Below are 25566 nucleotides of genomic sequence, written 5' to 3'. Positions count from 1 at the left end.
AGAAACCATGTTGACTATTGCTCAACAGTTTATGTTTTTCTATGTGTCGGACAATTTTATTCTTAACTATTGTTTCGACTAATTTGCCCGGTACAGACGTTAGACTTACCGGTCTGTAATTGCCGGGATCACCTCTAGAGCCCTTTTTAAATATTGGCGTTACATTAGCTAACTTCCAGTCATTGGGTACAGAAGCCGATTTAAAGGACAGGTTACAAACCTTAGTTAACAGTTCCGCAACTTCACATTTGAGTTCTTTCAGAACTCTTGGGTGAATGCCATCTGGTCCCGGTGACTTGTTAATGTTAAGTTTATCAATTAATTCCAAAACCTCCTCTTGTGACACTTCAATCCGTGACAGTTCCTCAGATTTGTCACCTACAAAAGCCAGCTCAGGTTTGGGAATCTCCCTAACATCCTCAGGCGTGAAGACTGAAGCAAAGAATCCATTTAGTTTCTCCGCAATGACTTTATCGTCTTTAAGCGCTCCTTTTGTATCTCGATCATCAAGGGGCCCCACTGGTTGTTTAGCAGGCTTCCTGCTTCTGATGTACTTAAAAAACATTTTGTTATTACCTTTGGAGTTTTTGGCTAGCCGTTCTTCAAACTCCTCTTTGGCTTTTCTTATTACATTCTTGCACTTAATTTGGCAGCGTTTATGTTCCTTTCTATTTGTCTCACTAGGATTTGACTTCCATTTTTTAAAGGAAGTCTTTATCTCTCACTGCTTCTTTTACATGGTTGTTAAGCCACGGTGGCTCTCTTTTAGTTCTTTTACCGCGTTTCTTAATTTGGGGTATACATTGAAGTTGGGCCTCTATTATGGTGTCTTTAAAAAGCGCCCATGCAGCTTGCAGGGATTTCACTTTAGTCACTGTACCTTTTAACTTCTGTTTAACTAACCTCCTCATTTTTGCATAGTTCCCCCTTTTGAAATTAAATGCCACAGTGTTGGGCTGTTGAGATGGTCTTCCCACCACAAGGATGTTGAACGCTATTGTATTATGGTCACTATTTCCAAGCGGTCCTGCAATAGTTACCTCTTGGACCAGCTCCTGCACTCCACTCAGGACTAAATCTAGAGTTGCCTCTCCCCTTGTGGGTTCCTGAACCAGCTGCTCCATGAAGCAGTCATTTAAAGTATCGAGAAATTTTATCTCTGCATTTCGTCCTGAAGTGAAATGTTCCCAGTCAATATGGGGATAATTGAAATCCCCCACTATTATTGAGTTCTTAATTTTGATAGCCTCTCTAATTTCCCTTAGCATTTCATCATCACTATCACTGTCCTGGTCAGGTGGTCGATAATAGATCCCTAATGTTATATTCTTATTAGAGCATGAAATTTCTATCCATAGAGATTCTATGGAACATGCGGATTTGCTTAAGATTTTTACTTCATTTGATTGTACATTTTCTTTCACATATAGTGCCACTCCCCACCCCTGCACAACCTGTTCTGTCCTTCCGATATATTTTGTACCCCGGAATGATTGTGTCCCATTGATTGCTCTCAGTCCATCAGGTTTCTGTGATGCCTATTATATCAATGTCCTCCTTTATCACAAGGCACTCTAGTTCACGCATCTTATTATTTAGACTTCTAGCATTTGTGTACAAGCACTTTAAAAACTTGTCACTGTTTATTTGGCTGCCCTTTTCTGATGCATCAGATTCTTTTTTATGTGAATATTTATCATCTGATCTGGCCCCTACTTTATCCTCTTCCATCCTCTGCTCCTGACTATAACCTGGAGATTCTCGATCATTAGACTCTCCCCTAAGAGAAGTCTCTGTCCGAGCCACATGCTCCTCTGCAGCGGTCGGCTTTCCCCCATCTCCTAGTTTAAAAACTGCTCTACAACCTTTTTAATGTTTAGTGCCAGCAGTCTGGTTCCACTTTGGTTTAGGTGGAGCCCATCCTTCCTGTATAGGCTCCCCCCATTCCAGAAGTTTCCCCAGTTCCTAATGAATGTAAACCCCTCCTCTCTACACCATCGTCTCATCCACGCATTGAGACTCTGAAGCTCTGCCTTCCTACCTGGCCCTGCGCGTGGAACTGGGAGCATTTCTGAGAATGCCACCATAGAGGTCCTGGATTTCAGTCTCTTCCCTAGCAGCCTAAATTTGGCCTCCAGGACATCTCTCCTACCCTTCCCTATGTCATTGGTACCTACATGTACCACGACCATCGACTCCTCCCCAGCACTACACATAAGTCTGTCTAGATGCCTCGAGAGATCTGCAACCTTCGCACCAGGCAGGCAAGTCACCATACAGTTCTCCCGGTCATCACAAACCCAGCTATCTACGTTTCTAATGATCGAATCTCCCAATACTAATACCTGCCTTTTCCTAGCAACTGGAGTTCCCTCCCCCGGAGAGGTAACCTCAGTGCGAGAAGCAACCCCAGCACCGTCTGGAAGGAGGGTCCCAACTATGGGAAGGTTTCCCTCTGCTCCCGTTGACTGCTCTGCTTCCCTGGGCCTTTCATCCTCCTCAACAGCGCAGGGGCTGTCTGACTGGACGTGGGACAATTCTACAGTGTCCCAGAAAGCCTCATCAACATACCTCTCTGCCTCCCTTAGCTCCTCCAGTTCCGCCACCCTTGCCTCCCAGAGTCCGTACGTGGTCTCTGAGGGCCAGGAGCTCCTTGCACCGAATGCACACATATGCCACCCGCCCAAGGGGCAGGTAATCATACATGCTACACTCAGCGCAATAAACTGGATAGTCCCCACTCTGCAGCTGGGCTTCTGCCTGCATTGTCTCCTAGTTAATGAAGGGGTTGTTTAAAGCAAGAAGTTTTGAATGTAGTTTGGGCTATAGGTTTTAAGGGGAATAAAGGATTTAAGATAGAACCGGCAAGGGACCCGCGCTCCCTTCCTGCTCCCCTTCCAAAACTCCCTTGCGAAACTCCCTGTTAGCAGCCCCTGTTCGCAAAAGCTCCCTGGTCGCTTGTGCGCTGCTTTATAAAGCCCTGGCCTGGGTGAATGCCCCGCCCACTGATTAAGGCTCACCCAATTACCAGAGGCTTCTAACCTTCAGACCTTCCTTTGAAGCTCACAGCTTCCAACTGCCAGCCACAGCACACGGTCCTTCAACCAACCAGACTGACAAACACAAGCTCAGCACACAGCAAGTAACCCCCAAACACAAACAAACACACACTACAGACAGTCACTTACCCCAAGGGTCCTGTATTTGCTCCTCCTTCACCTGGAGAACTCCCTTGCGAAACTCCCTGTTAGCAGCCCCTGTTCGCAAAAGCTTATAGATCCAAAATCCTTCAAGGATTGTCACAAATCAGTGTCACATTCTCAACTGTGGAATGTGCACTGGCTGAGCCTAGGGCAGGGGGGTGGGGTGCAGGAGTGAGGGGTGCAAGCTCTGGGAGGGAGTTTGGGTGCAGGAGCGGACTCTGGGCTGGTGCAGGGGATTGGGGTGCAGGAGAGGGTGAGAGGTGTGGGCTCTGGAAGGGAGTTTGGGTGCGGGGGGCTCCAGGCTGGTGCAGGGGACTGGAGTGTGGGAGGGAGTGCAAGTTGCAAGCTCTGGCTGGGAGGCGCTTTCCACAGGCGGCTCCCGGCTGGCAGTGCAGGAGAGCTCAGGTAGGCTGCCTGCCTGCCGTGGCCCCATGCCGCTCCCAGAAGCGACTGGCACATCTCTGCGGCCCCTCCGAGGGAGGGAGCAGCAGGTCTCCATGCGCTGCCCACGCCTGCAAGCTCCACCCCCGCTGCTCCCATTGGCTGGGAACTGGCCAATGGGAGCTGCGGTGACAGTGCTGGGGGTGGGCAAAGTGTGTGGAGACCCACTGCCTCCCTCCCCCCAGGGTCTGCAGAGATGTGCCAGCAGCCAGCCGTTTCTGGGAGCGGCATGGGGCCACAGCAGGCAGGCAGTCTGCCTGAGCCCCTGTGTGCCACCGGATTTTTAGCAGCCCGGAAATTGCAATTGACTTGCAGAGGCTCCAGGATCGACCAATCGATCACTATCGACAGGTTGGTGACCACTGAGTTACACTGAAGCTGTAGCATTCCTTTCATTATCATTTAAGCACCAACAATATGCTTGATGATATACAACACAGAGAATACAGACAGCCCTGCTTCCAAGAGCTTGAAGGCTGAGCTATGCAGACAGAGCAATGACTCAGAGCAGCGAATGAGCTTACCACTGACTGACTTTTTGGCTTTGTCTACTACCCCCTTGCTAACACTTTTTCAGCTATGTGTGGTAGGAACATTCAACGACATACTACAGAGGAGCTGCCGGATGCCACTAGTATTTTCAGCATTCTGACATCTCTTCCAACTTCTCCTGCTGACAGCAGGTCCAACCAACATCTGGTTAAAATGCTGACAGCAGACAATAACCCATCTGCACTAGGGTTCTCAATGCTGCTACCCCCAATGAGGCTGCACTGAGATAATAAAGTTTTGCAAAATGTCCTTAGTGTACACAGGGCCCTTGTGGGCATCACAGAAGTGAAGGGAACAGACTGAGGATGGTGGCCTGTTAGACTTCGCAAAGCTATGTTGCCTATTGGGGATTGTTCCACACACAGACTTTGGTCCTATTGACTTACTCTAGGCTTACCAGATGGTAACTGCCAGGAACACTTTTTTCCCTTTTCTGCAAGGTGGTGTCACTTTGTATTTTCCAATCTGCTGCTACATCCCCAGCTTTCTATGGTGTCAGCCAATGAATTTAAAATATTGAAGTACTATCAGGAATTTTTCCAGGCTATTTTAGTACTTTAGGATTGTTCACACCCTTTCCCCCATATTCTTGTTCAAGATGAAGTTTCAGCTTAGCCAGTTTAGCATCACTTCGATTTTTGTCCCCTCCTCATTCAATGCTGGGCCAAGTACTTTTCAATGAAGTTATACAATCTAGTTAGAAGTTCATTCACCAGAGCCCTCTCCATCTGATTTTGTGCTTTCATCAGAAGAAAGGGGTTGCTTCCCCACTTGTTCTCTGACCAAAAAAATGACAAGCTTTCTGCAGCCAATGCCAGCAAAAGGAGACCTTTCCATCCAGAGGAACTAGGAATAGTTCAGGCAGGATAGACTGTGAAAATTGCAAGTGATGGAGGAACCATGGTGTAAATAAAACCAGCAAGGCTATTTCATGGCCTGAAAGAAGTAGTTAGGTACAGTCAATGGAAAGGGGTGGCATTTAGTATTGTATTAGTAAGAACAGGCAGCTATGATGCAAGTACGTAACTAAACAATAAGCAACAGAAGGTGCATTGCTTGGGTGGTGGCACATTATTGCTTAGAGGCATCACAAAGACTAGTCTCACCTACCTGTGCGGTGCACCTATAGCTGAACTTAGGACATATGCAAAACATTTGCATTAGAAGTTTGCCCTTTGTGAGTGTGTTGTGATTCTGGGAACATAAAATGCTCCCTGGGCCATTCTGCTGCAGTTTGACCTGGGCAGCCCAGAAAGCTGAGTGGAACTGGCTGACTTTCCGTACATGGCTGGAGCCAGAGGCGTCAGGTGTTTATATACACGATGTGTTTTTTCTCATGATCTATCCTACCCCATCTCCTCCCCACAAAGGAGAAGATAAAACCAACTCCTACCCTATTGGCTACGCTGCCTGAATTATGAGCAGGACCAACTATCTCACTGGAAAGGGCCGCTTTGTACTTTTGTTTGAAAAACACACAAATTTACATTGCCCCCAAAATGCCCAGAAAATGTCACAAGAGCAATATGCCCTAAATTACATGACAATTCTTACTTTCACTCATTTCTAGTTTTGGAAAGAACGGTTTGTTACTTTCCCTTCTAGAACAATGGGGATGGCAAGGAGTTCCCCAAAGCACCACAGAGGGAGTTTGTCCTACTGGAACTTTTTAGTCACATCCCCTTTCAATACGGAGCAGTCTAGTGTGTCCCACTAGGAGCAGGTGCGTGGCTACATCATCACTGGAAAGGCCCAAGTGGCCAATACCAATATGCCTTTGGAGAGTCCAGGCCTAAAGTTGCACGCCAATCACCAGCGGGTGCACAAAAAGGCAAAATTTCCAGAAGAGCATGAGTGGCATCAGAACTCTAGCCTTCAGCTTGGCTCATAAGTGAAGGCCCCTCCTAAGTTATAGGGACTGGCACGGTCATCAAATTGCTAAAAAACCACAATCTTTATTTTGTCCTTTAGGAAACTAGTCAGCCAGTGGCTTCTCAGAGGGACTCATTAGTTTCCCACTTGCATGAAGAAGGAAGGGAGGGCAACAAATAAGCCCTTGGGGATCCATTAAATACAATTCACTAAATAAAACATAGTGCAAAGCAATACCTGGAGGAAAAGAAAAGAACTGATGACAAAGCCTAGCCCTGAAATGAATGTGTGATTTCTTTATTAAAAGGCTCCAGCTACACAATCGCTGTTTTTGCCAAGTGCCATGGGTGTTAGGGAAGTGTCTAAAGGTGGCACATAAATTATACAGGACTTTGAATGCGTCTGGGGAAAAATACCCTCTGGGCTACAATTTCTCAGGCTCAATCTCAGCCCAAAGATGGTTTTTATTACAGTAGGAAGTTTGGTGCCAGGTAGCCTAGTCATGCATGGAAAGCAGCGTGTCCTACAGTTTCCTCCACTGCCTCCTCCTGCAGCATTTTTCAAATGTTATGGTTTTATACAAGCTGCTTTTCAAAACTTCACTCTTGCACTGGGCTCAGGGCCAGATGGCCTCGGCCCCCAGAAGAGCATGTGGGAGAGGTTCCCCCATTCTGCTCCCACCATTCTGTCCCAAGATGCCATCTCCAGCCTCCCTTCAAATCCCTTCAGTGATTCCACCTTCTGCATCAGGTTTCTCTCCCTGAAATGCTGGTGGGAATATCTAGGGACATGCATATTCAGCTCCCTGCACAGTGGAGCTCACAATCCCCTCCCCCACCCTCTCCAAGGGAACAAGGAGGAGGCAAAGTAAACCCCAGTTCAGAGCGGGCTCAAGAATGGCAACACGGATGCATTTGCTTGTGCCAGAGTGTCTCTGAAAGAGCCCCTGGATTCAGAGCTGGGCATAAGCAACACATTTGAACTGCCACGTCAGTGCTTTCTAAGCCGGAGAAACATTATTTGGTTCTTCCTGTTCCTGCTTCTTTACTGCCATAAAAATAGGATCTCGCTTTCCCATGAGTTTACCCTCCCCACTTGCTTCTGCCTCTGAAATCATTTCTCAGGTGTTTCAAGAATGATTACGATGACAAAAACGCAAAGTAAACCAACCCAAACTTCTGACACCCAGAGTTCAAACTGAACTAGGCTAAAGCCTCCAAGTTCAGTCCCTCTTTTTATTTATGTATTTCCACACTTCCCACTTTTAGCCAAAAGCACCAGCACAGGCCTCCATCATGGCCTTCTGCACCACCTCCTATGTTGGAAAGATGTCCAGCCTGACTTTTAGACGCCAGCGGTTCAGGTAAGGATCAGATCTTTTAGGAAGTTTCAGCCAGAACTATAACTGTAGATGAGGCATAGGAGAAGCAAGAGCAGCTGAATTTCCATTGAACAGATCATGGATATACCCCTGGAAACAAATACTGGAGACACACGATAAAGTCTGTAAGCAGGCCTGTCTCTGCCAGGAAACAGTTCTCAGCTTTGAAAAACACAGCAGCAGCTCTTGGTAATTATCCAGTCCAAAGCATATACATTCTACAACTTCATTCTGGAGACGCCAGGACCTCAGAAAGCAGATGCTGATTCTGGAAATCAGTGTAGGTATCGTAACCGCACTTGAAGAAAGACTTCTGGAGAGATTTGGGGAGCATATTTTCTTTACCCAACTGATGACTTAGTGTCTGCTTTGGAGCATGGGGAATTCCCTTCTTCATAATAGCTAGTTAACTCAGAGTGGTTTAGCATACACTGGCTCCAAGATATGGTGAACCAGAACCAGGAACAGGCTTCCTAGAAACGTCACACTGAGAAGGGAGACCAGGACGTAGCGGCCAATAAAGAAGGTGTCCACGATCTGAGGAGAGTGGAAAGGTCACAAATTACACAGCAGCATTTCCTTCTTTATCACTGTTAACAAAAGCCCTACTGCAGGTACCATGTCAATTTGACCACAGTTTGCTGTAGAAGAGTAAGTGTTCTCTGTGGGCTGGAAGATGGTGTGCCAGGCAGTAGAAAATAGAACAGAATAGAACTTTTGGCCTTCCGAAAAGGAAAAGCCAGCCAAGATAAAGGGGGCAGCTCCATGCAGGCAGGCAAGGGTGGGGCTACACCCCTTCCCAAATGTGCCACGTCTCAGCAGGATTTCTCTGATAAACACAGGCTGCTCTGCCTAACCCACTGGCAGGGGTCACTGCTGAGTAACAAAGGGGGATGTCTTCTCCCTCTGGGGCTGCGTGCGCCAATTCCAAAGCAGCCTCAGCCAGGATGAAATTCTAAGCCTGTTCTGTTGAATACTAACTCACAGTGCTAGCATTTGACCCACAGAGCTGCCATCCTCTTATTTTAAATTTAACAGGTTCACATTAATCACATTCATGGTAGTACTCACAATGAATTTCTCTGTTGGTTCTGATTACCGGGTAGTGGTTCTAATGCGATCACTTGCAAGTGGGTTTATATACTAGGTTCCTTCCTATTCCCTTCCTGTCTCAAGCTTAGTCCTAAAGTGAGAGTTAAGTGAGCCATGAAGCAGCAGGTACCTACTATTTAGATGAACGAGAAAGTGTTTAATCACTGAGTGGAGCCCAATTCTGCATTCCTTGGACACAAACTTCTATAGAATTCAGTGGGAATCTTAGGTGAACGAGGAGTGCAGAATCTGACCCATGAGGTACAAACCATGCTCAGCTCACTAGAATCACATGGCCACAAATCATGACAATGAGACACGAGCTGAAATCTTGTCCAGCAATTATTTCCCTGAAGTCAACCAGTTGTTTCATGAACTCCATGTCACACAGCTGCTTCTCCCAGAATACTAGTCACTGATCTTTATATTTATGGGCATTGATATCAGGCACCACTGTACTTACAGAGGATATGTAGCAGGAAAAGAATATCTCATTATTTAGTGACGATGCTGACACAGACGGTAGACAAAGTGATAGTGAGAAACACCAACCAGAAAGCCCAGGATTATGAAATCATCCTCCGAGCTTCTGGGATTGCTTATAACAAAGGTGAGTATTATGAAACAGTGTTAACACAAGCTTGACCTTGGCTCTGCTACAGAACAAGTCTCTTGAGAGTGACATGTTTGCTCGTTCAACACTTTCACTTTTTAATTAGCCAATTAGCAAGCTTTGAGCATAGAAAGCCCAGGTCATGTATTATTGATATCGTATCGAGCCGGGCTGCTTCAGGAGCCAGTCCTGGAGATCCTGTAAACGAGCATTTTGATTCTGCTGGCTTGTCTGACATGTACACTACGTCCTATTTCGACCACGGCCCTTGATCTCAGCTCCAAGATTTACTTGGAGCAAAACAATTTACATGCAGGACAGAGGTTTTTATGGTCAGGCTTGACAAAGCCCTGGCTAGGATGATTTAGTTGGGGATTAGTCCTGTTTTGAGCAGGGGGTTGGACTAGATGACCTCCAGAGGTCCCTTCCAACCCTGATATTCTATAATTCTCCAGGAGCAGAGGGGCAGTTCACACCTCATCAGGGCATGTATGGGACAAACCCAGCCCAGCCTCACAGGAAAAAAGGACACTGGCCTAGGCAGCAACAAAGGATCTGTTGGACTCTCAAGTGAGTCACCCCCCTTCCCTTGGTCAATTTGGGACAATGATGACATAATCCTCACCTGACTCTGATGGTAGGGGGCAAAGCCAAGAGGGAAGAAAGGACATGATAAAAGGGAGAGACATTTGCCATGCTGGCTCCCTCTTCCAACTCCATCTATAGACATCACCACCAAGCAACTGAAGCGCTGATCAAAGGGGAGAGCCTGGCTGAAGGGCAACCAGCCTGTGATGAGAATCATCTAAGTCTGCCCTTAAATTAGGGCACTGAAAGTGTTAAGATCAGCTTACAATGTATTTTGCTTTTATTTCATTTGACCAAATCTGACTTCTTGTGCTTTGACTTATAATCACTTAAAATCTATCTTTTGTAGTTAATAAATTTGTTTGTTCTACCTGAAGCAGTGCATTTGGTTTGAAGCATGTCAGAGACTCCCCTTGGGATAACAAGCCTGGTACATATCCATTTCTTTGTTAAATTGACTAACTTTTATAAGCTTGCAGCATCCACCAGGCATAACTGGACACTGCAAGATGGAGATTCCTAGGGTTGTGTCTGGGACAGGAGATATTGGCGAGTGTCATTTGGTTGCACAATCCAAGCAGCGGCTGGCCAAAAGTGCTCACTCACGTAGCTGGGAGCCGCTAACATGCTAGAGGCTGTGTGTGAACAGCCCGGGAGTGGGGGTTCTCAGAGCAGAGCAGAGTAAGACTGGCTCCCAAAGTCGAGGATTGGCGTGACCTAACAGATCACCGATCCAGAATACACCAGGGGAACGTCACACACACACCACACAACTCAGTATTTAGAAAGTGAGTAACATTCCTCTGCATGCTAATAAAGGAATATGGGAAAGAGCACTTTGGGTATCCAAAACCCCAAACACCTACAGAAGGGCTGGGAGATGTAGAGGAGGAATAAGACAAAACATAGAAAGTAGCATGGTGTGAGCAGGAGTCAAGAGAACCCAACATTTAAATTATGGCCAACAGAGACTAAGCTCTCAGGAAGGTGAAAGGACAGCAATCTGGCTCAGAGCCAGAAGGCAAGTGGAATTAGGGGTAAATGATTGAGAAGGGCAGTGGAGGGTTAGGCAGGGTGCTGAATGCAGGACTACTTGCCAAGTGATTATTACTCTATAATGCTCAAAAGCATGCTGGGTGCTGCAAGGAAGGCAAAGAAAGGTATGGTCCCTGAACCAAAGCATTTGTAGTCTAATTTAGAAATGTGAGCAAGAAGCGATGGAGGCAGCTTGAGCTCCCAGAAACCAAGCACAATTATTTGAGGCCAGGCAAGCTGCACTGCGCAACAAGCAAGAGACAGAGGGGTTTTGAGGCAAGCCACCTTGGAGTGCAGCACAGCCGGCTCACCACAGAACTGCCTGCCTGCATTTTCCAGTCAAACAGCCAGTGTTCTGCCAGAGGAAAACTAAGGATGAACAGAACATTTCCCTTCGAAGGTACCTATCTTCCAACTGCAGAAGAACAGGGTGAACATTCCTCAAGCTCTGAGAGTTCCTCAAGGACACAGGGAATCCGAGTGCTAAAAAGGGGGCTTTTTATCGCTGGGACAGTCAGGTGTGTGATGACAAAGGAACGATAGGATCATTTTCCTACTAAGAGTCCAGCTCACAAGTCTTTTGGTAAAAACTGGTATGAGAATCTGTCAGTACCTACAAGCTAGGACACTGTAGCACAGAGGCCCTGGAAGCTAAAGGTAGATGATCAGGAAAAATTCAAAAGCAATCTGCTGTAGAGGCCTATCTTCCAGCTCCATTCCCAGGCAAGTCCAGCAAAACAGGAGAACTAAGAGCTGCAGCGTGAGTGAAAAGATGGTGTAAAAAGAGTGAGGAATTTAAATCATTAGTACTGGGAACCCTTTGGCAAGAGGGAGAACAAGCACAGAAAGGGCATTCTCCGATGGACCCAAAAGGGAGCCAGATTACTGGAAATGAAGACTCTGAATGTTCTGATGGGTTAAACTAGATTGACTCTTCTGGAGGCAGTTGACATGCAAGTGAAACTGTATTTTAGCAGTCGTAGGATAACAATCGCCCCAGAAGAAGGGCAGTTAGGGGATACGAAGAAGCACTCTAGTAGGGTAACAGTGACAGGAGAGAGAATGAAAAAAGCTCACAAACTGAAGTGTTATGGGATTATCAAAATTAAAAATCCCATTTATAGTGCTAGAGATTTACACGGCAATTTACAGATGCAGAACAAGCCACATTTCCTGCCCTAAAGATTTTAAGCTGAGGCAAAGACCAGACACAGGCAGTATGGGGAATATTACTGGTGAGGAGGCAAATGAAATTCCAAAGAGAAGAGAGCACTGAAGTTTAGTAGATAAAATGAGGAAGACTGTTCTACATGGGGCCAGAGGGCAGCCTGATGGAACGTGAAAAGAACAGAGTTGAAGAAAGAGACAACGGAGGAGAGAGAAAAGGTTGTGCGTTGCCGAAGGAGCACAGGAGGGAAGATGTGGCAAGAAACTAGGAGGTACAGTACTCAAGGCAGGAGCCAAGCAAGGGCTCCAGGAGGCTTTGAGCAGCGAGGTGATGGTGAGGCATGGATGGGCTCTGATTAAAAGAGTGACAAATGCCTCTACCTCATGGTCAGTTAATCAGAGAGTAAGAACTGTCCTGGCAGAAGGCAAAAAAACTTTCTTGCATGCCAGAAAGATGGCAGGACACTGCAGCTCCTGGCTAGAAACTATACTACGCAGACAGGGTAGGCCACCAAAGCACTGCACATAGAGTTCCAATCCTGACTAGGAACTTCCGCGGAAAGGAACTAGGGGGTAGGATCCATAGGGATGCAAATACCAGTTTGCAAGAATACAAACAGAACTGTCAAATGCAAGAATTCCAGAATACGGTCGTCTGGGTTACTCCAGATCACAACAGGGATTGAGAGTCAGGATGGAAACTATAATAGTGATGTGCTCCCAATATCTTAACAAGGGGCTCCCACAAAGTTTTCCTTCTTGGTGTGTGATAAACCCTGCGTCCCTAGCATGTACATGCTGCAGAGATGAGAGGTAGGGGACTCAGGCTGCTCCTATAACCACAGCTGCAAATAGCACTCACTTCGCACTACAGATGGGCAGCAGACTGGCTACAGGGATCCATGCTTTTGTGCACTTCAAGTTTGATCATTGCAGCTCATTTTACATAGGAACGAAGCCACATACCCTGAGAAAGCTGCAGCTGATATGTAACCCTGTAGCACAGGGGTGTCTCAAAGTCCTGGCCCGCGGGCCATCTGCAGCCCAAGAACCCCCCACTGCAGCCTGCGGAAACTTTTAAAAAAGTTCTTTCATCCGGCCCTCGCAGCTGCCGGCCGAGAGGGTCGGAGGGTGGGGGAGGGGAGCAGGCAGGAGAGATGCAGCTATGTCAGTGGCGGTCTGCTGCAGGCACCGCTTCCCGCAGCTCCCATTGGCCAGGGAAGAGCGATAGAGATACCATCACTAGTCCCCAGGCAGCATCAGCCATGGAGGCAGCATCATTAGTTGCCGGGCAGAGTCAGTCATGGAGGCAAAAAGAACAGGAGTACTTGTGGCATCTTAGCGACTAACAAATTTATTTGAGCATAAGCTTTTGTGGGCTACAGCCAACTTCATTGGATGCATAGACTGGAACATATAGTGAGGAGATCTATACACATACAGAGAACATGAAAAGGTGGGAGTTGTCCTACCAACTCTAAGAGGCTAATTAATTAAGAGAAAAAGCATCACTAGTCGCTGGGCAGAGTCAGCCGGGGCAGCATGAGGCCCAGGGAGCGAGGGAAAAGGGTGGGAAATGGGTTGGGAGGTGGCGTGACTTGTGAGGCTCCAATGACAGTGCGAGGGGCAAGCTGCCTCCAGCTCCCCTCTCCCCGAGTTCTGACCCCGTAGCCAATGGAAGCGCCGGGGGACGGCAGTGTGCCTAGTGCCGGCAGATAAGATAAGGTGAAGATAAGATGAAAGGAAAGAGGTTCTTTCTAGCTGTTGGCACTGCAGGTCTGTGTAATGAAATGGAGCCCTTTATTTACCTTTTTAACCATTGTCTCATGTAATGTTGGTAGGTTGTGTAGGAGAGGCCATCGCAGCAGAGGCACCAGGAGGCACTGAACCTGATGAGGGCATAATCCCAGACACACAGGGAGGGTTAGAACCACCCACTGCCCCATCTCTTTAGGGTAGTAGCTATGCGCCTCACCCCCTGCATCCAGTGGGCAGACCATGACTGTGCCTCCTCTTCCGCTGCTTTTGTGTCCAAGGAGGCCCAGCCCAGCAAGGTCATGCTGTCAGCAAAGCATGGAGTGTGGGAAAGTGGACCGAACACAACTATCTGATGAACACCTTGCTGAAATCCTGAAGGTTTCAACTGCTCAGTCCCTGAGGCCAAACATCAACAAACTGACAGAACTGAAGCATTGCCAGGTGTCTGGCAAACACTAAAAACTCTCTGGCAGGTGAAGAATTGTATAAAGTTGTATGACAGTTTTATTATTTCTAAGAAATGCAAAATAAAAAATACAATATAAATGTTTTCTTTTCTGAACACCATCTTCAGTGACATCATTGGCCTGCTGGAAGGATTTGAGGACTGGCCCTGACCCCAAGGTAAATTGAGTTTGAGACCCCTGTTGTAGCACATCTGCTCAATAACAAAGGCTACTGTGAAGACAAGGAGAGCTACTCCTGAGGGCGTTCTGTGACAAAAAAATAAAAATTCTGCACACAATATTTAAAAATTCTGCAAGTTTTATTTGTCAATAAATAAATGCAGAGGCTCAAGCATGGTAGATAGAAATGATAAAATTATCAATAATAATGCAGAAAAAACAAGTATTGGGGTGGGGGAACCAGATGATACAGTCTCATCATATGGTAATGACAACACTCTTTCCATTCCACTAGTATTTTGGTGGATGTTAAACAGCAGCTACTAAAGAGAGACATTTTAAAATCAGCAGGTCCTGATAATTTGCATCCAAGAGTTTTGAAAGAGCCAGCGGAGCAGCTCACTAGAACATTAACATAGATTTTCAGTAAGTTTTGATGAACTGGGGAAGTTCCAGAAGACTTGAAGAAAGCAAATATTGTGCTAATTTTTAAAAAGGGTAAACAGGATGACCCGAATAGTTATAGGCCTATCAGCCTGACACTAATCCTGGGTAAGATAATGGAGCACCTGATAAGAGACTTGATTAATAAAGACCAAAAGGAATGTAATGTAATTAATGCAAATCAATGTGGGTTTTTTTTTTTATGAGAACACAAGTTTGCTTGATAAAAGGTAATAGTGTTGACCTAACAGACTTAGACTTCCATAAAGTTTTGGACTTGGTACTGCTCAACATTCTGATTTAAAAAATTAGAATGGCACTCATTAAATGGATTAAAAACTGCCTAACTGCAAACTGTTAACTATAACTGCAAACAGGGAATTGTCACGAACAGGTTTGTTTCCAGTGGGGTCCTGCAGGGCTCAGTTCTTGGTCCTATGCTATTTAACATTTTTATCAATGACCAGGAAGAAATCAAAATCATCACTGATAAAGTTTGCAGATGACACAAAAATTGGGAGTGTGCTAAATAATGAGGAGTACAAGTCACGGATTCAGAGCTATCTGGATCGCTTGGTAAAATGGGCATAGGCAAACAATATGCATTCAATACAGCTAAATGTAAATGTATATACGTCTAGGAACAAAGAATGTAGGCCATACTTACAGGATGGGGGACTCAATCCTGGCAACCAGTGACTCTGAAAAAGATTTGGGGGTTGTAGTGGATAGTTAACTGAACATGAGCTCCCAGTGTGGCATTGTGGCCAAAAGAGCTAATGAGACCCTGGGATGCATAAACAGGGGAAACTCGAATAGGAGTACAGAGGTTATTTTACCTCTGTACTTGGCATTGATGTGTCTGATGCTGGAATACTATGTCCAGTCCTGGTGTCCACAATTCAAGAAGGATGTTGATAAATTGGAAAGGGATCAGAGAAGAGCCACAAGAATGATTAAAGGATTAGAAAACATACTGTATGGTGATAAACGCAAGGAGCTTAATCTGTTTAGTTTACCAAAGAGAAGGTGGAGGGGTGACTTGATTACAGTCTACAAGTACCTACATGGGGAACAAATACTTAATAAAGGACTCCTCTTCTATCCAGCTGAGAAAAGTATAACATGATTCAATGGCTAAAGTTAAAGCTAGATAAATTCAAACTGTGCGAGTAATTTCACTGTGCGAGTAATTAACCATTGGAACAGTGTACCAAGGGTCATGGTACACCCTCCATGATGACAATTTTAAAATCAAGATTGGATTTTTTTTTTTTTTTTTTTTTTTTTAAAAAGACCAGCTCTAGGAATTATCTGGGGGAAGTTCTATGGCCTGTGCTATACAGGAGGTTAGATTAGATAATCATAATGATCCCTTCTGGTCTTAGAATCTGTGAACTCCCATTCATCCATGTCAGAAAATGACTCACTGAGGACAGCAGACTGCTCATCTCTGGGCAGTGGCAGGACCCAGCTGACTCCACCCATAGAGAAGCCCTTGGCATCATGGAACAGACCAAGGGGTCCTAACCACCCCACTCTACTTGTGCCTCTTGGTTTGGCTCCAAAGGTCTTAAAATATGTGGGGGTGCAACCAGCCAGGTATCCGGGGCAGGGCAGCAGTGGGGAGACCTGGCAGTGGGGGTGCAACCGGCCAGGTATCCGGGGCAGGGCAGCAGTGGGGAGACCTGGCAGTGGGGGTGCAACCAGCCAGGTATCCGGGGCAGGGCAGCAGCGGGGAGACCTGGCAGTGGGGGTGCAACCAGCCAGGTATCCGGGGCAGGGCAGCAGCGGGGAGAGTTGGCAGTGAGTCACCAGCGGTCAAAGAAGGGAGGAGAGGGAAAGCAGCAAGTTGCCGCTAAGGCTGAGCTGAGCTTCCATCCCCCATATCTGAATGCAAGGGACTTCCTACACACACTCTCCATTGCTATCCTGCCCTGTCCTGGACACCTGGTCAGCCACAGCCCCACGTCCCCTGACAACCTAATTTCACCCCCACCCCATCTGAAAGCCAACGGCCTAGATTGAACAAGGTGCAACAGCCAGGACAGAGAGGCTGAAATGGGGAAAATAAATCATGAGTTTACCTTCATTTCTGTAGCTGGTGCTGGGAACTCACTGGCACGAGGGAAAAGTAACAGAACCAGTATAACGATCACAGCAGAGAAGAAAACCATAATGACAGAGAATCTGGGGAAAGAATCGGACAGGAAGAATCCCACTGTTAGGTCTCCCAGCGACACAGCTCCTTTTATAAATGAGACATTAACACTGCTCATATTTTGTCCATACCACATTAAACAAACCAACATCCCCATATCCCCCTTCTCGGCCTAACCCCAGCCCAGGTATTTAGTGCAGCCACAAGTATCCAAAAAAAGCAGCCGTCACAAATTCAAAGGAATTCTACTCTTCTTTTGTCTTTCCCCTTAAGATATAAAGGAAGTGCCAACATCCTGAAATGAAAGAGTCTCTCCCCATAAATCAGAGACACTGGTAGTGAAGCAGTACACAGAAAATCTGATTTTCAAAACCGCTTAGCGCAACTGGTCCCACAATTTCCACTTTAACCCCTAGGTAGCATTGAAAATCTCAGCCTTGCAGAGTAAGGTTGGACTTGGATGTTTTGCTGGAGCCGGATATTGGCTAGTCTCTGTACTGCCTACCCATAAGAGCACTGGGCAATAGTTACGTTTGCTTGAATCAATCATTTTAATTATTTACTCGACTTTCATGGGGTGAATCTTGGCTCAGTGAGCAAAGACTTAAAAAACAGATGAGTCTCTTAGTCAATCAGCATCCTGGCCCAGAACCACACAAGGGCTTTTAGAGTGACAAGCTCCTGAAGTGATTTCATCTTCACTGCTGCAGCAAAAAGACAAATGGGAAAGGCCAAGTCCTGGAAAAGTGCCTTTAGGAACAAAATTATATATATATATATTTATATTTGACAGTTCACACCCCAAATCTGCCAATAATCCTTCCCACCCTACTTGGTATGTACAGGTACTGTACACACTATAGCACTCTACGGAGAGGACAGACTGCAAATGAGCTGGCTAGTGTTTATGGACTCAATCTAACTCCCACTGAAGTTAATGAGAGTCTGCTATTAACAGGAGATTAAAATGGATCCTATTCAAGCTGTGAGGAATTAAAGAAACAGTGCCCTAAAATCCAGATGTATGAGGACAGTCAGGCATTTCACCTCGAATAACTTTAGCTTTCTTTATCCAGAAGGCTACATCTCCTTACCTTGCGAGACCGGAAGTCCTGGATAACAGCATGCAGAGCAGCAACATCAAGACACAGAGCAGCGATATGATAAATACTCCTGGCCCCACCCCAAGCACAGTGCCAGCCATTCTGGAGAAGAGAGAAAGCATCAGCAAACCTGCTTCAGCTGGCCTCCTCTATCCCAGAGGATAGATTTTCTCTGCGGGTTCCATTTTTCCTTCCTTTAAAACATGTAATTATTCAAAAATAAAAACAAATACTTTAACATTAACAATTTAAGTGCGAAGAACATCCTGGGAAACTAACTACTATCTCCTCAAGCTCGTAATTTAATTTGGCAATTATTCTTCAGGTAATGCTATGTGATGACACTGGAAGTGTAAGAACAAGATTTTTGTTTTAGGACTAGTTGTTAACTATATTCTAATTTACCCAAATTCCAGCTTCATATGGACTTTTTAAAAACTAAATTCCTATTCTAAACTGTTATGTAGTGTTGTGTGTACTATTAAATGCATTCCACCCAAGAGGAGTGTATCTTAATGAAGTGATCCTAGTGTGGAGTTTGTGTATCATTTGCTAAATATGTAGACCATTTTGGGAGCCAGCTAGATGAAAGGTGCTACATAAATAAAGGTTATTATTACAAAAGAATCGATGCTCAGTACATCAGCCAAATAGACTCAGAGTTTAGCATACTGTGTATTTTATGACAGGTTTCAGAATGGTAACCGTGTTAGTCTGTATCAGCAAAAACAACATTTTGGGTTTTAGCCCATGAAAGCTTATGCCCAAATAAATGTGTTAGTCTCTAAGGTGCTATAAGAGCTCCTCGTTTTTATGTATTTTATATATGCTTTCAAATTTATGTGAATTTCCTTTCACTGATGACGTCTGGCATTTGGAATGATTAATGTTTAAATATCTATTAACCTCTTCTATTACAAGCTGGGACAATACATTTTTCACTCACCAATGAAAGCTACTAATGGGCTACGTTCACCCACAGTCCATCTGCATGGTAGGAAACCAGTCTGGTCATTTCCGTCCCGCACAGAAATAATCTGGAGTTTCCAGGAAGTTCATCACCTAGAAGTGGTCCGACTGACACCCCACAGTAGGGTGACCAGATGTCCCAATTTTATAGGGACATTCCCGATTTGGGGGGCTTTTTCTTATATAGGCTCCTATTACCCCCCACCCCCATCCCGATTTTTCACACTTGCTGTCTGGTCACCCTACTCTACACAATGGGATCCTCCAGGTGGGTGTGACTTTGCAGGTACTGCAAGGTCCCACCACGTGGCCGGCCCGACCCCATTTTGTTTCTGTGTTGCCTAAAGCAGCGCCGCACAACTAGGTGCGAGGCCCAGGTCCCTGAGGGATAGGAGCTCCCAACTGTCGGCTCTTGGGCCACTGGAAGCCATCTGAGAGGGGGTGGCCGTGCTGAGAGGACCCATAAGAACCATACTGGCAGATTTCCTGGGTAGGGGGCACAGGAACTGTCTTGACAGTGGGGGCGCTGAGCGCCATGGAACCAAACTGTAACCCGGGATATGACGGGAACCCCTTGGAGCCAGGCGGTGCTGCAGCGCCTACGGGCGGCTCCGCACTGCCACGGACCTCAACTCGCCCCCAGGCTCGGGGGAGGGGCCAGGCGCAGGCGCAGGCGCAGCCCCGGGGGCCGTTAGGCGCTGGCCCCGGGCGGGAGCGCTCACGCCAGCGAGCTCGGGAAGCGACAACGGCCCGTGCCGCGCCCCGCAGCCGCCCTGCCCTGCCGGAGCCAGCGCCTCAGAGCCGGCCGCGCGCGGGGCCCCGGGCCTGGGCGCGAGCTCGCGTCACGGACACGCCGGAGAAGCCCCGGTCTGGCCCTGGGGTCGGTCTCGCGGAGAAGGCGGCACCAGCCGGACCCGGGCCAAAGGCGCCAGCTCCTACCTGCGCCCGGGCGCTTTCCTCCGGCTGCTGGAGCGCAAACGACGGGGCGCCGAAGAGAGCCAATCGCAGATAAGCTTCTATTCCGGGCTGTGGATATGCACCAGTCAGCAGCCCGCTCTCATCAGCGCCTCTTGTCGGCTCTGTGCGGCCGGTTTCCCCGGGCAACCAGCGGGCCCGCACGTGTTGAAATTTGCCATCTGATTGGTTAGTGGGCACCGTTGAACGCCAATCAATAAGGCCCGCTCCGCTACTCCGCACCGCTATTGGTTAAAACTCCCTGCCCCGTCCACTGCCGAGCAACTCTCGGCCCTGGCCCGTGACAGGCGGTCTGCGGCTGAGGGAGGAGACCAGCAGCTTGTCTCGCGGCGATCCGGAAGGGAGACCCCAGCGCGGCCCCGCCCCCAGCCGTGGCTCCGCCCCGCCCCCAGCCCCGCCCGCGCAGGGTCTGGGTGCCCAGTTCCTCACCCCGGAGCGATCTGACCCCTTGCGGGCGAGGCTCGTGCAACATCCCCTCAGCCACGCGCCACGCCGCGCCGCGGGGAAACGTGGCCAGCGCTCCCTGCCGCAGGAATCCCCTCGTGCTGGGGGCCATGTTCCGTGACGCTTCCCTCTGCCTCAGGCTGCAGCGACTCCTGAGGAGCCCTGCAGGCTCTGGGGATGGAGGGGCACATGGGCGATGTGTCGTGCCCTGCCCCCTTCCTGTGCATGGATCCCCTCCCCTCTGAGATCTGCCCTTCCTAGGGTTACCGTCCGTCCGGATTTTCCCAGACATGTCTGGCTTTTTGGGCCTCAAATCCCCGTCCGGGAGGAAATCCCAAAAAGCCGGGCATGTCCGGGAAAATAGGGAGGGAGGGGTCGTGGTGCTTGGCCGGGGGTCGTGGTGCTTGGCCGGGGGCCAGAGCTACTCAGCCGGAACCAGGGCCGGCGCCCCAGGGCTCGAGCCGAGCAGGGCAGGAGACACCAGGCCCAGAGCCTCTTGGCCTGGACCGGCCGGCAGCCAAAGAGAGCGGCTCGGCCGGGGGGGGGGGCTGGACTGGGCCCCTCCCTGTTTCAGGCTTAAGCAGGGGAGGGGGAGGAGCAGGGGACAGAGTTGAAGTAGGGACTTTGGGGAAGGGGCGGAGTTGGGGTGGGGCCGGGGCCCTGTGGAGTGTCCTCCTTTTTTTATATTAAAATATGGTAACCCTACCTTCCCAACCCTTTGCCTGAGTCTCATGCCAACCCCAAGGCTAGTTCAGCTGGGTCCCTTTGCTTTCACAGATACTAAACTCCTTAGGTCCCAGCCATTTCACTCACTGCCCCTGAACTCCTGCACCCCAGGGTTTAGCTAGATCTCCTATCAAACAGGCAGAGGGATCAGCTTGTCCTCTGTGCCTCAGTGAGGCTGAAGAAGTCCCACCAGTCCCTGTGTCTAGCCCTCAGACAGCTCTATAAAATGTGGGAGACCACCCCACTAGAGACAACCCCTCACATGTCTGACTCCCTCCAAGCCTGTCAGCTCCCCTTCATGTGTGTGACCCCCTGACTGAAGGAACACCCCCCAACCAGCCAGCCCCCTCCATGTGTGTGAATCCTGCAAATGAGGGAGCCCCCTTCTCTTGTCTGATACCATATAGACTAAGGAATCTTCTCCCCCTGACCTCCTATACCACCAGCCTGTTTGGAAAACTCTCCTGAGCAACAGTTTTGACATGTTAAAACCCCCTCCCCATCCCACTGCACCTCTCCTCCTCCATTAGGCCCCACCTCTATATGCCCCCAAATTCTTCTTTTCACCTCCTTGAAGACCCCTCCCTCTGCTCTCATCTTGTTCTTAAAAGGATACTCCTGCTAACCAAATTACAAACACTAAAAATATAGTAAAATGGTTACAAACACATCAAAACTTATTTATAAATATTTTACAATAAAGACATTTGAACAATTCCTTTTTAATCTTTATACTTACTGTTCTACAACTATTTTCATAGAGGTTATTATCAGGGGCTGAACTTACAATTGTCAAAGCTATAATAGTGGGCTTCACCACCACAGCCATGGGAACAGCCAGTAAGGAGAAGGTACTGTGTAGCCTGCTATGTGGAGCAGCCCAACAGGGTGATGACAGAGAACATCTTGCTTTTATTTTTTCAGTTCAAGTACTGAGGCTTGGTGGAGGCCTTGGGGTGGTGACTGGAGACATCTGTGGGGTTGAGAATTCGAGGAAGTTGTTGGATCTCCACTGATGGGAGGGGGAGGAAATCTTGGAACATGTCTCTTCCTTGACATCAACTCTGTCACTTTCATGAGGTAAAGAAAAGTTTAATCAGTATAAATATTAACTGGAGGCAAAAAGGTGATCAAAGGATGTTCTGATTAATAGAAACTGGATTCGACAAAAATAGCAAATTGCATTGTTTCTGTGTGTTGGGCAAGCAGCTTTTGAAGCCAAACAGGAAGATGCAAACAATTCTACTGTGTGATATTGGAAGCTCCATTCTTGTTCCTTGTCATTTAATAAACGTCTTTCCGTAGTAAATTATTAAGTCAGGATTTTCTCTAGTCTGGGCCTGACGAAGTGAGATGAGAGGACAGGAAATCAAACAAACAAGCCTTCCATTGGCATCACGGTCTCATTGTGTTTCATGAAAGGTGTCACTCTTCACAATTTTTTTTAAAGTGGGCTCTCTTTGATAGCTGTGCTCAGCAACTCTCAAACAAGGGCTCTCTGCTGTTATTCACAGACATGATTAATTTGCTGTTTCCATCAATCAGAAGATCCCTGCACTGACAGAATACAACTGGGTATTTGAATAGATTCCTGCCTTAGGTTTTCTATGGTCAGATCAAGGATGGCCTGAACCAGCCCAGCCCACTCAACTTTAGGGAAATTTGGGTCACACTCTGAACTCTGTGGCTCAGGGCTCTCCCTGGTTTCATTCAGGGATAAAACTTGGTTCTTTTAGTATCTGTAACATTTTCTGAAAAGGCAATAGGGAAATTTGCTCTGAAAAGTCACTCTGTACAAATGCCTGCATGCAGCCCCATGTTTAGGATCACTCAAATAGGGAAAATATGTTCAGTTTAAGTAACAGTTAGATGTTTTTTGTAACTGCCAGCCTTGCAGATTCCACCTGAGATCTGAGAACCAGGCTGGGCTCTTCACTGTTACGTATTATCCTCATTAATAAAGATCCTGCAGAACCAGATTATGCCCGGAGTGATAACTGTGAAATCCCCGTTGCCTACAATGGATCTGCACCGGTGTAACTGACTGAAACTGGGTAAACAATTCTGTTGCTGATGCACAAGGAATAGACTCCTGCTCCTTCATCTATAGCTGTGTTGGCCCTAATAGGAGGAAAGATCAGAAAAATGTATCCCTGTCACTAAAGTCAGCAAGCAGGTCTGTGTCTGCATATACACAGGGAGTAGGTTTAATAAGTAAGATGTTATTTTAAACTTGATCACTTTTTAGAGCAGAACTACAATTTAAGCTTCCAAATCCTCCAATACCTTCTCTGTGCATGCTCTGCTCAGGTCACACCTGGGTAACGGCCTGTGTAACGGGGCCTACAAAACCCATACTGAGCTTAAACAGAGGAGGGAAGAAAACCTCTCCTGTTTACAAGCAAGCAGCTTCGTTACACCCCCATGCAGCTGTCAGAGCTACCAATCATGGAGATAGGTACCCACAGCTGCAACCAATGGGGAAACAAGGAGGGAGTACAGAGATGGAAGGGGAGGTGGTGTAGGACAACAAAGGGGTGACAGCCATGCACCAGGCTGCCTCCAAGAAAGTAACCAAGCGTCTGAAGCAAACAGAAAGCTATAAAATTAAAGGACTGCTAGCCTTAATTAGAGGTGAAGGTCCAGGTATTGACCTTACTGAAGACAGGCTAAGGATGGTCATCCCGGAGAAGCTTGGGTCCCTCAAAAGACCATACTAAGGCCTTGTCTACACTACGAGAGTAGTTCGATTTTACTTAAATCGAATTTTTGGAATCGATATTGCAAAGTCGAACGTGTGTGTCCACACTAAGGACAGTAATTCGACTTTGTGAGTCCACACTAACGGGGAAAGCGTCGACATTGGAAGTGGTGCACTGTGGTCAGCTATCCCACAGTTCCCGGAGTCCCCGCTGCCCATTGGAATTCTGGGTGGAGCCGCAAATGCCTTCTGGGTAAAAAAAAGGTGTCCAGGGTGCTTTTGGGTAACTGTCGTCATCCGTCCATCACTCCCGCCCTCCCTCCCTGAAAGCGCCGGCGGGAAATCAGTTCGCGCACTTTTCTAGTCAGTGACAGCGTGGACGCCACAGCACTGCGAGCATGGAGCCTGCTGCAACCATCACTGCAGTTGTGGCCGCTCTCAACGCCTCGCAACTTATCATACACCTTTCCCTGAGGCAGATGCAGAAAAGTCAGGCGAGGAGGCTACGTCAACGCGGTGATGGCCTGAAGTCTGAGAGTAGCACAGACCTCTCAGAAAGCAGGGGACCCAGCGCCGAGAACATCACGGTGGCAATGGGTCATGTTGATGCCGTGGAAAGGAGATTCTGGGCACGGGAAACAAGCACTGAGTGGTGGGACCGCATAGTGCTGCAGGTCTGGGATGAATCCCAGTGGCTGCGAAACTTTCGCATGCGGAAGGGAACTTTCCTGGAACTTTGTGAGTTGCTGTCCCCTGCCCTGAAGCGCAATGACACCCGGATGCGAGCAGCCCTGACTGTCCAGAAGCGAGTGGCCATAGCCCTGTGGAAGCTTGCAACGCCAGACAGCTACCGGTCAGTCGCGAACCAGTTTGGGGTGGGCAAATCTACCGTGGGGGTTGTTGTGATGCAAGTAGCCAAGGCAATCGTTGATGTACTGCTGCCAAAGGTAGTGACCCTGGGAAACGTGGAGGCGATCATAGATGGCTTCGCAGTGATGGGATTCCCAAACTGCGGTGGGGCCATAGATGGAACTCACATCCCTATCCTGGCACCGGAACACCAGGCCAGCCAGTACATTAACAGAAAGGGCTACTTTTCCATGGTGCTGCAAGCACTGGTGGACCACAGGGGACGTTTTACCAACATCTACGTGGGATGGCCGGGCAAGGTTCATGACGCTCGTGTTTTCAGGAACTCTGGTCTGTTTAGACGGCTGCAGCAAGGTATTTACTTCCCGGACCACAAAATAACTCTTGGGGATGTGGAGATGCCTATAGTCATCCTCGGGGACCCAGCCTACCCGCTAATGCCCTGGCTCATGAAGCCCTATACTGGCGCCCTGGACACTGAAAAAGAACTCTTCAACTACCGGCTGAGCAAGTGCAGAATGGTGGTGGAGTGTGCTTTTGGCCGTCTCAAGGGGAGATGGAGAAGCTTACTGACTCGCTGTGATCTCAGCGAAACCAATATCCCCATTGTTATTGCAGCTTGCTGTGTGCTCCACAATCTCTGTGAGAGCAAGGGGGAGACCTTTATGGCGGGGTGGGAGGTTGAGGAAAATAGCCTGGCTGCTGATTACTCACAGCCAGACAGCCGGGCGATTAGAAGAGACCAGCGGGAAGCGCTGTGCATCCGGGAGGCTTTGAAAGCAAAGTTCCTGAGTGAGCAGGGTAACCTGTGACTTTAAAGTTTGTGTATTGAGAAGCTAAACCTG

The 25566-nt window shown here is 47.8% G+C and overlaps 1 protein-coding gene across 4 annotated transcripts; it reads right to left on the bottom strand.

Annotated features, from left to right (window-relative positions):
* Positions 1-6344: 6344 nt before the first annotated feature.
* On the bottom strand, positions 6345-20033 carry TMEM218 (transmembrane protein 218). 4 transcript variants are annotated; one of them, XM_054005731.1, is made up of 4 exons: positions 19945-20033; positions 18028-18230; positions 16860-16962; positions 6345-7986 (listed from the first exon to the last, which is right to left on the bottom strand). In XM_054005731.1, exons 2-4 carry the CDS (start codon positions 18156-18158, stop codon positions 7861-7863), a joined length of 360 nt encoding a protein of 119 aa, XP_053861706.1. In that variant the 5' UTR covers positions 18159-18230; positions 19945-20033; the 3' UTR covers positions 6345-7860. The 4 variants fall into 4 exon arrangements, with proteins under 4 accessions (XP_053861706.1, XP_053861708.1, XP_053861707.1 ...); XM_054005733.1 differs by having other exon boundaries at positions 18028-18138; positions 19945-20032; XM_054005732.1 differs by lacking the exon at positions 19945-20033 and adding an exon at positions 18983-19909.
* Positions 20034-25566: the final 5533 nt, after the last annotated feature.

The sequence above is a fragment of the Malaclemys terrapin genome, chromosome 15 (assembly GCF_027887155.1).
Source record: "Malaclemys terrapin pileata isolate rMalTer1 chromosome 15, rMalTer1.hap1, whole genome shotgun sequence".
NCBI lineage: Eukaryota > Metazoa > Chordata > Testudines > Emydidae > Malaclemys > Malaclemys terrapin.
This window is presented reverse-complemented; position numbering and strand designations above follow the sequence as displayed.

Excerpts from the sequence above, each read along its gene's own strand:
- TMEM218 (XM_054005731.1), bottom strand. The coding sequence starts at position 18,158 with ATGCTTTCTCTCTTCTCCAGAATGGCTGGCACTGTGCTTGGGGTGGGG. Across the intron at positions 16,963-18,027 it reads AGGACTTCCGGTCTCGCAAG|ATTCTCTGTCATTATGGTTT; the intron begins GTAAGGAGATGT and ends TTCTTTCCCCAG. Across the intron at positions 7,987-16,859 it reads CACCAGCTACAGAAATGAAG|ATCGTGGACACCTTCTTTAT; the intron begins GTAAACTCATGA and ends CACTCTCCTCAG.